This window comes from Gavialis gangeticus, unplaced genomic scaffold, assembly GCF_001723915.1.
Source record: "Gavialis gangeticus isolate Ggan-Ray unplaced genomic scaffold, GavGan_comp1, whole genome shotgun sequence".
NCBI classification, from domain to species: domain Eukaryota; kingdom Metazoa; phylum Chordata; order Crocodylia; family Gavialidae; genus Gavialis; species Gavialis gangeticus.
In genome coordinates, this window is record NW_017729019.1 from 12,174,605 (window position 1) to 12,188,952 (window position 14,348).

Below are 14,348 nucleotides of genomic sequence, written 5' to 3' on the forward strand. Positions count from 1 at the left end.
GGGGGGGGGGGGGGAGCAGGGCAGAGAGGGGAAGGGAGTTATTTCCTGTCTGGGAAAGAACAAGAAGTTCTTCCTTGCTACTTGATGAATAGTTAACTATTTTCATGAACTAAAAATCACACACACACACACACACACACACACACACACACACAACCATTTCAGTAGTTCTCTGAAGCCCAGTAATCCTCATCTAGTAGTCAGCTACGCAGAAATCTTTCATTGAATAAATCTGAACTGTGCAACAAATGTAATTAAATCTACTGGGCACCTACTCTCATATAATACACCTGAGTTTGCAAGAGTACATGCCACTGCTTCAGCACCTGGGCACAGCACGATAGGAAATGCAAAGCCTTCTGCTATTATCATTTATGATTAAAGATTATTATAAACGGTTCATGCTGCTGCATGTGTGACCTCCCAGGCCAGTTAGAGCCTATTCAGCCAGGCTAAGTCTTGCACTGAAAAACCCAACCATCTTTCACTGAAACGAAATTTTGATCCAACAACCTAAAGCAATGGTCCTCCCGCCTGCGGGGCTCCCCACGGTTTGAAAGTTTGGTGGCTGGGGAAAGCTGGCAGCTAATTGCCACTCCTGTGTTGTCAAACCTCTGGAGCTGTGCAGAGCCCCACAGGATGGACAGCAGAGCTAAACTGGGCACACGGGGCTGACTGGGGTGGCACATGGCCCGATCCGGCCTGCAGACTTGTTCTATGTCGCTCATTTTGCCTGCGAGGCCCAAACAGTGAGCACTACTGCCCTAGAGCATCAGGCAATGCAAGGAGCAGAAAACTCTCTCGGGGCTCATGCCAATCAGGGGAACAGCCCTGATAGCTGAAGATGTTGTATTCACTTGCCACCAATTTACTCTTTCTTTTTCAACAGCAATTAGTGTTTCTGAAGTCTGTATGGTTCTTAAACATGCAAACCCAACAGCAGCTTAATGGTCTATGCCAGCTATTCAACAACTCTTGGGGGAAAAGGAGAGTATGTCTAAAGAAGGGATTCCCTGAATGAGAAACAACATTCAGCTGAACAGAAGCAGTGGTGGGGCAGGCAAGCAGCCCCCATAACAGTAATACTTCCAGCTGCCTGAGACCCCAGGCCCACGCAGGTGGGATGCTGCAGGAGGTAGCAGGCTTTGTCCCATCTCTGTTAGGGTAACCCTCCACTGCTAGATGGTTTCGAAAAAAGGATCATTCCAGCTCTGACGGAGCAGAAGCAATAGTTGGAACAGCTTAAGCAATGTTTATGGGGAGATAAGTAAAGCGAAGGCTCCACTCTAGTACAGAAAACCACTATTTTCCCTGGGGATTTCTACGCTGCTTTGCGTTGGATGTTTCCCATGCACTGTCCCTTCAGTTTTTTCTTACATGTTCCTTGTACTCAAATCTGACTGTATGCCCATGTGGACTCATACCCATCCTCACAACTCCAGGAATACGCCGGTGAACATTTCCAGCAAAACTTTTTTTTGCACACAGAACTGGGAGTGCTACCACTGCTTGGATATTTAGCAAATGAGTTTCATATCAAGGCCCACAAGCAATCGAGCTGCATTTAGCTGAACCCCTGGGTCCGCAGCAGTTTAATCAGCTCTGAAGTTCCTCCACTAGCTATACAGGATAGTACATCCTGTATATAGTTTCCCCTTCGGTCTTGAACTTCCTTATTACTTCTTCCCCCCAGAGACAGATGGAAAGTAAAGTAAAGAGAAGATGAGGTCACCATAGTTGCGGGTCTGGGGGAGGAGACGACTTGCTTTGAAATCAGGAATATAGCAAAAGCTGAAGACCTTACTAGCTCTACTGCTAGTACTGCTAGCTCCCCAGCAGCTCCAGGAGGAATACAGGCAGCACGTTTTGACTGCCAAAGGGGAGACATTTATGATGCACACACAACGGCATAACTTTTACCTGCAGTTCTGTTGGCTAGTCATCAGACGAGATCTCTGTTGAGCCAACGTAACAAACTTACCAATATTAAAAGGCACAACTCAGCGAGCAAATGTTGTCTGAGCTCTGCCCACATAAGGCTCCACTGCCAACTTGCAGCAGATGCTCCCAGTTTCATAGATTCATAGATTCATAGATTAAGGGTCGGAAGGGACCTAGTAGATCTTCTAGCCCGACCCCCCGCCAGGGCGGGAGAACAACAAAAAACCCCAAAAAGAGAAATGGGACTCAAATTCCTCACCCTGAGGAAAATGCCTGCAGCTCCCCTTGCGCTGAACTGAGGTGCGGCTCAGAGAACAGCATCCGACCTCCGAGAGGTGCATCACGATGGGCTTGGATCTGCTAGCCCTGCGCTGAGGATGAGGGGGCCTCGCTGGCTGGGTTCAACCTACAAACTGCACTGGGTCAATCCCTACTTCAAAGGACTTGGCTGAGGGCACAAAGAAGAAAGCTTCAGTTTTGAATTCTGTTTCACACGCACAAAAAACCATTCAGACGACAACCTGGAGGGGAAAAACAGCTCTATAATCTTATTCATAGCTCAGATCTCACCTAGTTACTGGCCTGCAGGGCACCTTCTCTCAAGATTTATTAGTGAGCAGTGAAATTTTTTTTTTTAAACTCAGTGAAAGCAAGCTTTTTTCCAGACAGAAAAAGTTCTATAACGTTTCTCATTCAAAGAGCGGGCTGTACAACAGGATCCTACTACAGCCGAGCACAAAACAGTGTAGGTCTTGCCCCATCTGGGAAAGATTTAGTAGATGCTGCGAGGAGATTCTGCATTACTGAGCTTTCATCTCTACACAATATCGATATTGTTTGGCACCGAGTAGCAAACTGGGCCAGGGAAATCAAGTGACAACACAGCCAGCTTGTGGCGTTAAGACTTACTATTTGCTTTATCGTTTTTTTACTTGCAAGACTGAGTTCTTAAAAGGGCCCCAGTCATTAGTGCAAATTAGCCAGGTTCTCCTCTACCACAAACTGATTGAGCCTTGAAGCACAATAGGCCAGAAAGCTGCTTCCTTTTTCATGACATAAAAGCAAACAAAATGTCATTTCCATGGCATGGAGAAGTCTGATTTTTGAAAGGGAAAAGAAACAAAGCTCTCTCTCTAAATATGTCATGAATAACGGGGGTTGTGTATTTTAAGCATTAATAACAGATTCCTTTTGGCCACAATTTGCTGGACTGAAGCAGGATAACTTGGGACCAAACCAGATGAGCCTCAAACCCAGGCCGCCGTCCATCCCAGGGGAACACTCAAGCTACTGGGCTACTGTGGGGTGAGCCCAGGGCTGCTCTCAAGACTGGCATAGGGCATGCCCCGCTTCGGCTCTTGCGGGCAGGCCTCCCCCAGCCCAGGAGCGAGCAGGGCCAGCTTGCAGAGCGCAGCGTGCGTCCCCTGGGTGGTCCTGTGAAACAGCAGGCTCTGGGATTAAATCCTTCCGGACCTGGCTTCCTGCCCTCTGCTCCTTTTGGAGCCGAGTGGGGAAAATGAGCTCAAATCTGCCACATGCATCTCAACATTGTGGGCTGGGCCTGCTAATTACTCCTTTGTCTGGAGGAGTGTACGTTCTTTGTCTGGAGGCATTTTCCTTCTAGTTTGTTGGGCCAAAGCCTCTGAGCTTGTGGTGCAATTTCTCCTCCTCCCAGGTGTCTCAGAATGGAAGAACCGGGTTTATTTGACCACTGCCTGCACTTTGCAGAAACAGTCCTGGTTCAACCCCATCCCCCCAAGCTGGGTTTCCTTCGTCCAGTCCCCTTGGTTCACTAGGAGGGGCCGAGGAGGTACCCAGCTGTCACCCCACAGGACTCACCCCCAAGACATGGATCCAAAATCACGTGGGCAAAGAGTTCAAGTTTAGCAACTGGGGCTAATGCAATCCTGCATTTGTGGAGAGACTGAACGGATGGTACATGTTCCTGAGGCTGTCATCTAATTACAGAGGCTTTGCCCTCCACCCCTTGAAGGGGAAGAGCCAACGTTTGCTCTTGGGACACCAGAGCCATAAGATTTCATCCTACCCGTGTTTATAGATTCATAGATTGTCAGGGGCTGGAAGGGACCTCACAAGATCATCAGGTCCAGCCCCCTGCACTAGGCAACTTTATCTTTTCACCCCATGTAACTGCTTGCCATGTGCATTTCCTTGGGAGATGGCAGAGCGGAGTCTGAGCTCTCCCCTTCTCAAAGCACGCTACCCTGCATGATTACTCTCCTCTCTTTCCTTCATGTTCACCCCTCTCCAATGCCTGCAGCCTTACGGCTCTTACAAGTTGGAAGCCTAAGGAAATTTCCCATGCTCTGTGACTCCTTGAGGTGGCAGATCACTATGAAATATTAAATCTGAGGAGAGGAGGCATGAGATGGAGATTCCTTCACACACAGATTGCAATAGGTAAAAACTGGCACAAAAATTACCCCAGAGATCTGCACCAGCAAAACTTGGAAGGAACAAAGGAAGAAAAGACAACAGAGACAAAATCCAGTCTATCTGTCAGAAGAACACTACTCTGGCACTTACACCTCATCATTATGGGCAAGATCTGGAACAATAATTTTACCTAAACACAACACAAGCAGATTAAATACAACAGCACCTGGTAGTCTCCTACCACAACGCTTTCGTAATTATTGCTAGGGCTTCACTGGGTGTTCACTTCAGTAGGAGGGAGTTTTGCTGTTGACAAGAGCTGCTTGCAGTAACTAAAACTCAGACGTGCAAAGGTAATCTTTTACGGAAACACAAGCAATAGCTACTTAAACATCTGCTAACAACAGAACCAGAAAGCAGTATAATGCATGGCAAGAATAGGTTCTCTAAAGCACACTGGTAATCTTCAAAGAGCAGTCAAGGCTACAATTTACTGGCTCCGATTCTTGGCTTTGGTTGTTTAAAATGGCTCAAATAGTAGGAATCGAAAGCAATTCTTTCAAGTTGCTAAATACACCATTTATATACCGACCTACTTCATTTTCCTGTAAAGAAGCAGAGTCCATGCTAGGCCACTAGATTCCCACTGCCCTCCTCTGTAACTCTCCTGACATGATATGCAAAGCGGGAGAATCACCTTGCAGGCAAACATACACAGGCCTTTGACTACGGCACCTTGACAGAACGGTGATCAATGCCTTTGAAGTGCGTGCAATAAAAATGCAAGGCCATATCACAGAAGACCATAAGGTAAAATAAAAGCTAATGGAGGGACAGGGAAGCAGCATAAATGGCAGCCTGGGAATAAGAGGAGGAGAGACAGGGCACACTTCTCATTTTCCAGTACAGCGTATCACAGAACCAGTCATCGACATCAAATGCAAAACCACCCTGCAGAAATGAAACAGCTACTAAACATGCCCAGCACTAAACAGAGAAGTACCCTCAACATGGGCATTATGCTCCAAACAGTCAAAGACGAAAGTGTTGTACAATAACCCCGTGATGTGGGTTTGCTGTTTGATCACTTTTCAGCCCACCTTCACGTGCAAGATGCGGTTATAATCTACTGCCAGCAACGCTGGTATAACACAGCACAAAGCAACTGTAACGAGAACTTTAGCCCAGCCTGGGACAGGATTCACCTATTCATTAATTCATTAGGCTCTATGCTGCCCTACCCAAGGCGGCTTACATGAAAGGACAAAGCTACAGACTCCCCAGATGACACCCCAGAACTGTAAAATTCCTCTCTACCCCCTCCCGCTTCCCTGCCTCGCAGCCAGAGCACGCCCTCCGCCCATCCCAGCCGTGCCGAGCTCTAGGCACTGCACACAAGCTGCAAGTGGGTCAACGCCCACAAAACATCTTCTAGTTTTTCCCACAAGCATTCCCGTTCCCTTATTCCCACACCCCCACTCTGCCGTTTGTTCTCTTCAGCACAGACGCCTCAGCAGACGCATGTATTTTAAAGGACACCCTTAACAACACGTTGGCTCTTTAGCAAAAAAGGAGGAATCGGTTCCAGAAGCAAGAAGAGCTCTTTGAACCCCGTATGTCGGCACACACTCCACGCAGGGAGAACAGGACCCGAGGGGCTCGGGTAACTGCAGCTGCAATGGTGGAACAAAGAGAGAATCTCTGCTATTCAGACAAAGATCATATTAAGCAAATAAACCCGATGCAACAGCATCCTGCTTATTCAGTTCTAGGACCCAACATGCTTCTTGTATCCGTGTCACAAAATGAACACCACTCAGGTAAAAAGCTTGACAGATCCCCTTTTCCCCTCCACAGAAAAGCTCTGCTGCCAGACATACTGACTTTTGTGATGTTCTCTGCACTTGAAATACTGAACTGCTTGTTCTTTCAGCAAACTTTTGTTAATTCATTCCAAGAAGCAAAGTAAAGAAGCAGTCACTGCCCAACACTGCTAGCATCAGGTCAGCATTTCTGAACTGTAGTGCATCATGTTGCTGCTAAACTCAGCATTGGGATACAGCCTCTTGGTAGAACCGACAAAGCACTGGTACAGCTGGGGCTGTTATAGCACTTGCAACATACCTTTAAGGCTTCGATGACAAGATCTCTTGCTTCTAGTTCCCCTTCAAGGATGCTGAATAGAGTTAGTAGTTCTGGTTTGCTCAGTTTTTCCAGATTCATCCTGATCACCTGAAAAACAGAAATAATCACAAGAGGGTCTGGATACCAGATACTGCTCTGGAAAAAATAATAAAAGCTAACAGCAGTTTGCTATGACACAGAAATGCACACTATGCTTTTAACTTGGAAGCTTCAGAATTTCTAGCTTTCCCGTTATGACCTGCAGCATTAAACAAAGAGAGAAAAAAAACAACAAGCATTTTCTTTATGCTCTCCATAACCCGTTACAGAAGATTGATTTTTCACTTTTTCCCCGGGAGTCGTGAGGGCACACACACTTTCTGCCCACACCATCTGGGTAAGTGCTAACACAGCAGCACGGTACTCCCTAAGCAGCAGCTGAAGTTAGCAGAAGGGATAAATGTGGACTTTTAAAACCCGCAGTACTGAGGATTACACATCTGGACCCTTCAGCCGCAAACATCCCACTGAGGACTTAATCATGGACCCATAATTCAGGCATACAACTTCAAGTTTCAAACGGCTGCTCGAGAACAGTACCTATGCAGTACTGTGCAAGTCATCCACCTACTGTACAATAAACACTGCATTTATAACTAACATTTCAATGCTACGTTGAGCATACCGAGCAATGTCTAATGTCATCTTCTAGGCCACAGACTTAAGTCAATCACAGGGATGATGCCACAAAAGACAAGCACACAGTACTCTAGTTTCATTTCTCTCATGGCCACCAATCACTATGGTACTATTATATATATTACAGTGGATTTCAGTTGAGAGCAATTCTAGCCCCTTCACAAATTTCAAGACATCCTGTACTGCGTGGTGCAAAATGAAAGATATGCTTCATCAAAAGACAGGCTGTGAAAACTCCCAAGGCTGGGGCATATTCTTCTACAAACCCTTCCTTGCAAGCCAACAGTAGGTAAATGCAACTTTTCTATTTATTAAGTCCAATTCATTCAGACCTTCTACTATTTGTAACGCTTCCACATGTTTGCTTTGTAGCTGGAGGGTGCACAAACAGACTCTAGGGTACGACAGGGGCTCCAACACACTCGCAAAGGATGGGCTGGCTCAACAGAGTGGTTCTCAACTAGTGGGAGTGGGCTTCACAAGTGACTGGGGTGGTCTATACTCTGAACCCTCCGGCAGTACTGGATGCCATCAAGCTGGGTCACTTTATGCACCACCTCCAGAACAGGACGCAGCAAGGCCATGTCAGTGGGCCAAGCCAGACCAGGCATCGGCAGCAAGTGAACTCCCAGGGAGGGAGGCTGTGCTGCAGCAGGTGGGCCGGGGAGGTACAGGCGGTAAGCCGCAGGACCACGTACGCACAGGTAAGGAGGGACGTGGGAGGAAGAAGGTGGAGAACCACTGCAGTAGAGAATTAACATTCACTTTGTTTAAACAAATGCCCTCGGCAAAACAATCCTATTTACTTCCAACTGGTTCAAAGTCGCTGCTACTTTGCAAGTAATTTGCATAACAATGCCATTTGGTGGGCTAGGCAAATAAAGGCATGATCCATCCCGCTTACCCAGAAGCAGCTGCCCTGTCACTGGGACCAGCAAGCTGCCCTGCTCACCCAAAAAAGCAAGATGCTTAAACATCTCCCAGACCCCGTATGCCAGTGCAACGATTTACCTCTTTGCCCCTGAGCCAATTGGCAGGCTATGCAGAGAGATCCCTGCTTCACCAAAGCTGAAGCTGAAGCATTGAACAGAAGTGCTTTGGAGAGAAACTCAGCTTCCTCTGTGGTTTTCTGGACGGACTTACCACCAGCACGACCTGGGATTCTTCTGAGATGAAAGCATAGCTATGGCAGTTCATGGCACTGTGGGCAAGTCAATGTAGCATCACCAGCCATGAAACATCTGCTGGCATGTGTGTTCAGTACAGCAAATCAATGAATTCACTGTCTGAGGGCAGAAGGCGTCACTGCTTAATAAACACTTTGGTAAACCCACAAGTGTCTGGCTTCGGGATTTCCAACAAGAACAGACAACCGTAGACTGGTGCAGATGGGCAGCGCTCCAAGAAGCCATGTGAAATGCACCAAATTTAAGTTTGCTCCTACTGGTTCTGACACATTGCTACCTGCCTTGAGCGGCGAATACTGGGCAATTCCAACCAGGTGCTGAGTGCCGGTCCCGGGGAAAACAAATCCGCACCAACCGGCAGCCCTGGCTTAATGCAGCTCCTGACGCACTGAAATTCAGGTCCAAAAGATTAAAAGGAAGGGGCACGACCTGTTGCTTTAATAAAACCCACCCCAGCTACAAAAGTCCCGAAACTGCCAAATAAGTATCTGGAAAACGAATCCCAGCTCCTGTTTCATTCACAAGAATGGGCGAATTCCCCAGGATTATCAGCTTCCAGGTTCTTCACGAGCATGTGTACCGACGCACGCACTTTCAAAGCTGGAAAAGGCTACATCCCATATACTACACCTGCAGTGCTGGGCAGACTGCACTTTCAGCCATAAAAACCAAGACGCTCAAGCAAAACTTTTGTCACGTGAAAATGCCCCCCTGAAAAGCAAAACATGGAGGCCACTCCAACTACTGTTCACAGACAAAAATTCTTTCTACTTTGGGTTTCCTTTCCAGAGCTGAAGCACTGAGGGCGCAGATATTCATCATGTTTCAAACACGTTTTAGCTGCAAAGATGGGTTTTGGTCACTTTGATCTCTGCTGCAAGGGCTCATTATTTTGGAAGAAAGCTTTCCAAGGCAGTAGATACACCATATCCACGGTTTCTGGAACGCAGTCACCTATGCTAACATGTTAAGGGAAGAGAGCTTCATAGAAACTGAGACTTGCCCCAAAGGGGGAAGAGCAATTCTCAAAACAAGAGAAGAGGGCACTTAAACATGGGCTTAACAGAGTTCAAGATACAAGTATCAGAGTGAGTTTGGCAGCAGGGATTTGCAGTGATCACACGCAAGTAGTGTGCACACTGCAGCGTTTTTAGACAAGGTGCAGGTTACTGCCTAATGTCTTGAAAGGGGAGAAAAAAATCTGAGTCACCAAAAAAATAAAACCCAACCCATTCATTCAACCAATGACTGTGAAGCTGCTCTATCTTTGTTACTATGAGACCTGTAAAATATTTTCCATAAATATTTGCTTAAATATTCACACACACATGCTTTTGCTGTGCTCCCACCTCGTATGTTTGCTTTTCACTAGTGTTTTAACCGCTTAAAACGTCTGTGTTACAAGAATGCTCTCCAACCGGAGGATCTGCCTACAAATTTGATTTGGTCTGCTCTTAAATGCAAATATGCTTCTCCTCTGCCTTAAGGGTGCTGTAATCAACTATTTTAAGGGCCCCGCATTTTAACTTAAGACTCGCCTTCGCTCAATTTATGTCCGTCTGCTCAAAAAGCAACACCCCCACAACACCATGTGCACCCGCACAGCGTTGATACTGGATACCAAAGAACGACTTCCCAAGAAGCTTCCAACTGGATTTAAACAGATGGTGTCGAACCACTACAAATAAAATAAAGCGAGAGAAATTCCTTTGATGGAAAAAGTCCATTTTTAGGTTTTTGTTACTCATTTTTTTAATTGAGTAATTAAAATAAAGGGAGAAAAATCACTGGTTAGCTAATGCTGTCAGCTTCCACAGGAGTTACTCTTTGAACTTCTCTGCTTTTTTAAAATTGTTTGATACTCGTTGCTGTGTTGGTATTTCCCACGTTCGTGGAGGAGGAGCCCAGGAACCTTTCCATACAGAGCCTCAAGACGGCATTGTGACACCGTTCCTAAGTACAGCTGGCTCATTTTAGGCATGAAGCACATTACTCAAGGTCTCTCCAAGAGTGACACAATCAGCACGACAACCCAGAAATCCACATTCCCAGTCTCTGGTTTTGCCTATAAACCCACAGAGCAGGTTGTGCCCACTTTCACCTCACTGCCTGCACTTGACGTTGCTGCTGCTTTTGCAATGTAGGAGACTCGGACCTTTGCGAACTGGGCGAGATCTGCATTTCAGGGAAGCGCTGTATTGTCAGCAGCTGATTAAAGGAAATATGTCTAGTGGCAACTACCCTTACGTCTGTACCTGATTCTCGAAATAGCTGGCTAGCTATGTGGAGTGGAAAGAAAGGTATCATTCACAACACGTGCTGCAATTCCCAAACAAAGGGAGAAGACAAGTCCAATCGGCCACGTATCCATTTACCTTCCTATACAAAATTAATTGTATGGGATGCGGGAAAGGAGAGGCATGGCTTTGGTTCCAGCTTTTATAAGCTACCATGCCCGAGAAGACACTTTTAAATTGATGAGTGGTATGATTACCCTCGACAGATCTGCAATCTGGACATCCTGAATGTCTGCCCAGAAAGTGCATGACTTAATTTCAACAGTGGGTCAGACTACATCTACGAAGATTAAGACTGAATCAGTACAGATAAGAGAAAACCAACACTTGTTTTAACACACCTCGGAGCACGATGATGCATTAGTGGAATGAAGCTGTTAAAGTAAGGTATATTTTGGTTATTAGTGAAGAAAGCTCACAGACCCTCCTGTACATTTTCTAATGGTCCAAAAAATGCCATATCTAACTGCATTAACCCTAGCAAGCTCAGCACAATTTCACACTGATTAAATTGAAAACCAGCACTGATTCTGCCAAGAACTCATGGAAAGTTACTGCTATACTTCCCTATTAGTTCACAATTGGCCCATTCTCTGCAAAGCCAGGAGAGTTACCAGCTCTGCTTGGTATCACTCCTCACAAGCTGAATTTAGCCCGTATGAAAAGCCAGTTCAGAGTGAATTCATGCAGGGAGCCACAGTCCCCATTTGGCTGTGCAATGTTTTAAACTGGAGCACGGGGGTGGACCTTTACCATCCTAAGTGATAAACTTTGACCGAAACACACCCAAGAACCTCATAAACTGACAATCTTTTACAGTGTTGAAGAAATGAATCCCTGCCCAAAAGAGATGAAGTTAGAGTCATTTTATAGCACTCCAGTGAAATTATTTATAGAAACCAATAGCACAAGAGTAAGCCAAGTACCCATGTTTACAGGGTTTATATTTTCAAGATCACGAGGCTTCGGTTTCTTTGAGATAGTGGATCCTCAAATATATTATGCAGCCTAACAGCAGCAAGCTTTAACTGTACTACAGGCAGAAGTCACCCCAGATTGCTAAATCAAATTGCCTTAGATAGATGCTGTAATTAAACCAGTATTTTGGAAAAGCAGTGCTTGTTATGCTCTGGTTTCAGACACTTAGTAGCTGCTTCTCACAGTACACCTGGCAGATAGATGCCAGGATATTCAACCCGCAGCTGTTAGATGAGGATCCCCTACTTTTAGGGCCGTTAGCTTTAGGGATACTGGTAGGGAATAGGAAAGAACAGGAAAACAGCTTGACACATTTCGGTGTCCCAAGAGCACCAGGCATCTGTAAAATCGGCACAAGGCAATGATATCAATGCAGACCTTCTCTATCCAAATGCGATTCCTTCCCATGCCAGCTGACACTGCCGATGGCACAAGTGATGTTCTGCCACCTACCGCTACCCTGGGCTGATCTGTGCACCATCTATGTTGTAAAGTTGCATACTCCCCTCCCCCCACATTATTATTCAGTGGAAAATTGCTTTACTCCATTCCTCATTTAGTTCTCGCCCGCACTACACACACCTCCCCATTGTGCCAAGTTTGCTGACGTGTGAATGGAGGAGGCCTGACCTGCTACTTTCAAATTCCTCAACAGGGACGAGCGTTCACATCATTCAAAAGTTCTCCAGGAACAACCGGGCCTTTCATCAGCTCACACCCCGCGCAATCAGCCAACCTGAGGAGCACGCAGTATTTAGTCTGATGGAATAAACATTTTCCTGGAGTCTGAGGTCCGCTACCATTTTAGGGCAAGAAGCAAGAGTTCAGGGTTTAAACAAACACAACTGCTTATTGCCTGTGCAAAGGTAAACTTCCTTCGAGCTGTGCTAGGTTGGATGTGTGTCTAGCTTTATTCAGCAGAAACGCCGTTTTACTGGAAAGCGACTTTTCCGTCGGTACGTTTTCTTCGGAGCTGGTCGATACTTTTCTTTAACTCCATCTCCTCGAATTTAACTTGAAAACAAATATCGCGGAGATGACCCCAAGACCGACCTTGGACTGCCCCAGGCCTGTGCTGCCGGAAGCGATAGCAGGAGGGTTTCAGAATAGCCACCAATGTACAAACGATGACAAAGGCTCTCGTGACACCCTGCGCACAGAAGTCAGAGCCCGGGCAGCTGAGGTGGGCAGCACAACAGGGGTGTCCAGCCCAGGGACCCCAGTGAAGCTCTTGGACAGGTGTGACGTGACGGGAGCAGCTCTGATCAGAAGGGCACCTTGCATGCACATCCGCTGAACAGACCCGTAGCGGAGGGTCTGTCAGATGAAAGAGGGTTAAGATGCCCTCGAAGGACTTGGCTCTAACAGCTTGTGTGTTTCTGTGCAGACAGAACAGAAGTGGGCATTTTTCTCCAATAACCAAGAGACTTCCTGTCCTTTTGAATGCTACAAACGCGCCGGCCATTCGACAGCGCTTCTGTCTAGCTCTGGACCAGATTCGTGCTCACGTCCCATTGCCGAGAAACGGCCAATATTCGCAGGAGCGCCAGCAGCCCGCCCTGAGAGCGAAGCGACGCGCCGACGGGAACATGCTGCTGCACGTGCAGGAAGCACCTTTGCCAAACCTCCCGCCCGCCCTGGCATGAATACGAGACATTCCCAAACCACAAGCAAATCCCGGTGGAAAACGAGGACAGGTTTGGGGTCCCCCCCAACTGGGAAAGACTGGACAAAACAACACATTCTCCATACCAGATTGTTCTCAAAACATTCTTTAAACTCACTGGTGAGTGAGACGCGTAGTTTACACCTCCCTGGCACACGTGCTTCAGCTTGACAGGACTTCTGAGGGCCCTCCCACCGCCCATCTTCTACAATGATGGAGTCGGTACCTCCCCTGCGGTCCCTTCCCACCCTCCTTGTCTGTGAATACCACACCCTGAATCCATATGTGCAAGCGTCCCTGCGCCTCTGGGCCACAACTCTCCATCGCTCCTTGAGTCACGGGACTAAAACCAACCCCGTATTCTCATCGCCCCTTCATGTCAACCCAGCACACGCTGCGGGAGAGGACTAGGGACCGATACGCAGCATCCTAGCAGCACGTTAAGCTGCCGTCTGTTGAGGTCTCTTCCACCTACGAACCACACGCCCTCACGTCGAACAAGCACGTGAATCATCCATGAATAAAACTTCCACCTCTGCAGACGCCCGAGGATTGTCGTCCCCTCCGGCAGGACGACGGCCCCCGCCACAAGGCAGAGGAGCGTCTGGTTGCACACTGTCCAGGGTTAGTTAGTACCTGAACCCGATACGGTGCATCACCCGGTACCGCACGGACACACGCCGGGGTGGAAACTGGAGGGGGCCGGCACGAGCAGAGGGGGGGGCTGCGGGCCAGCGCTGGTGTCAGCAGGGGCAGGGGGCGGAAGATGCAATGGGCTCGGGATGCAGCGAGGCAAGTTGAGGCCGGGGATGAGGGAGACTTGCGCGACTAGGCGGGAGGTGAAGTGCCGGCTCGGGTTTAATCGCCGGCGTCGTGTAAACGAGGCAAGCCCCGCCTCGCTCCTAATCGACTCCGGATCACCCCTCCCCCGAGGGTTGTTTACACGGGACAGCGCCGGATCACGCCCCCACCGGGGGTTTAGACGGCGCCCCCTCAGCCTGCCCTCCCCCCAGTGAAGACCCGCCGCGCTCCGGATCACCCCCTCCAGGGGCGTTTACA

General features: G+C 47.7%; 1 protein-coding gene across 1 annotated transcript in view; it reads right to left on the bottom strand.

Moving 5' to 3' along the window:
- The window catches only part of CTTNBP2NL (CTTNBP2 N-terminal like), a 46,198-nt gene that overhangs the window by 12,307 nt on the left and 19,543 nt on the right, over window positions 1-14,348 (bottom strand). The window contains exon 3 of the mRNA XM_019514080.1: window positions 6,463-6,570. Within this exon, the coding sequence (XP_019369625.1) occupies window positions 6,463-6,570 (108 nt within the window). The remainder of the gene's footprint in view (window positions 1-6,462; window positions 6,571-14,348) is intronic.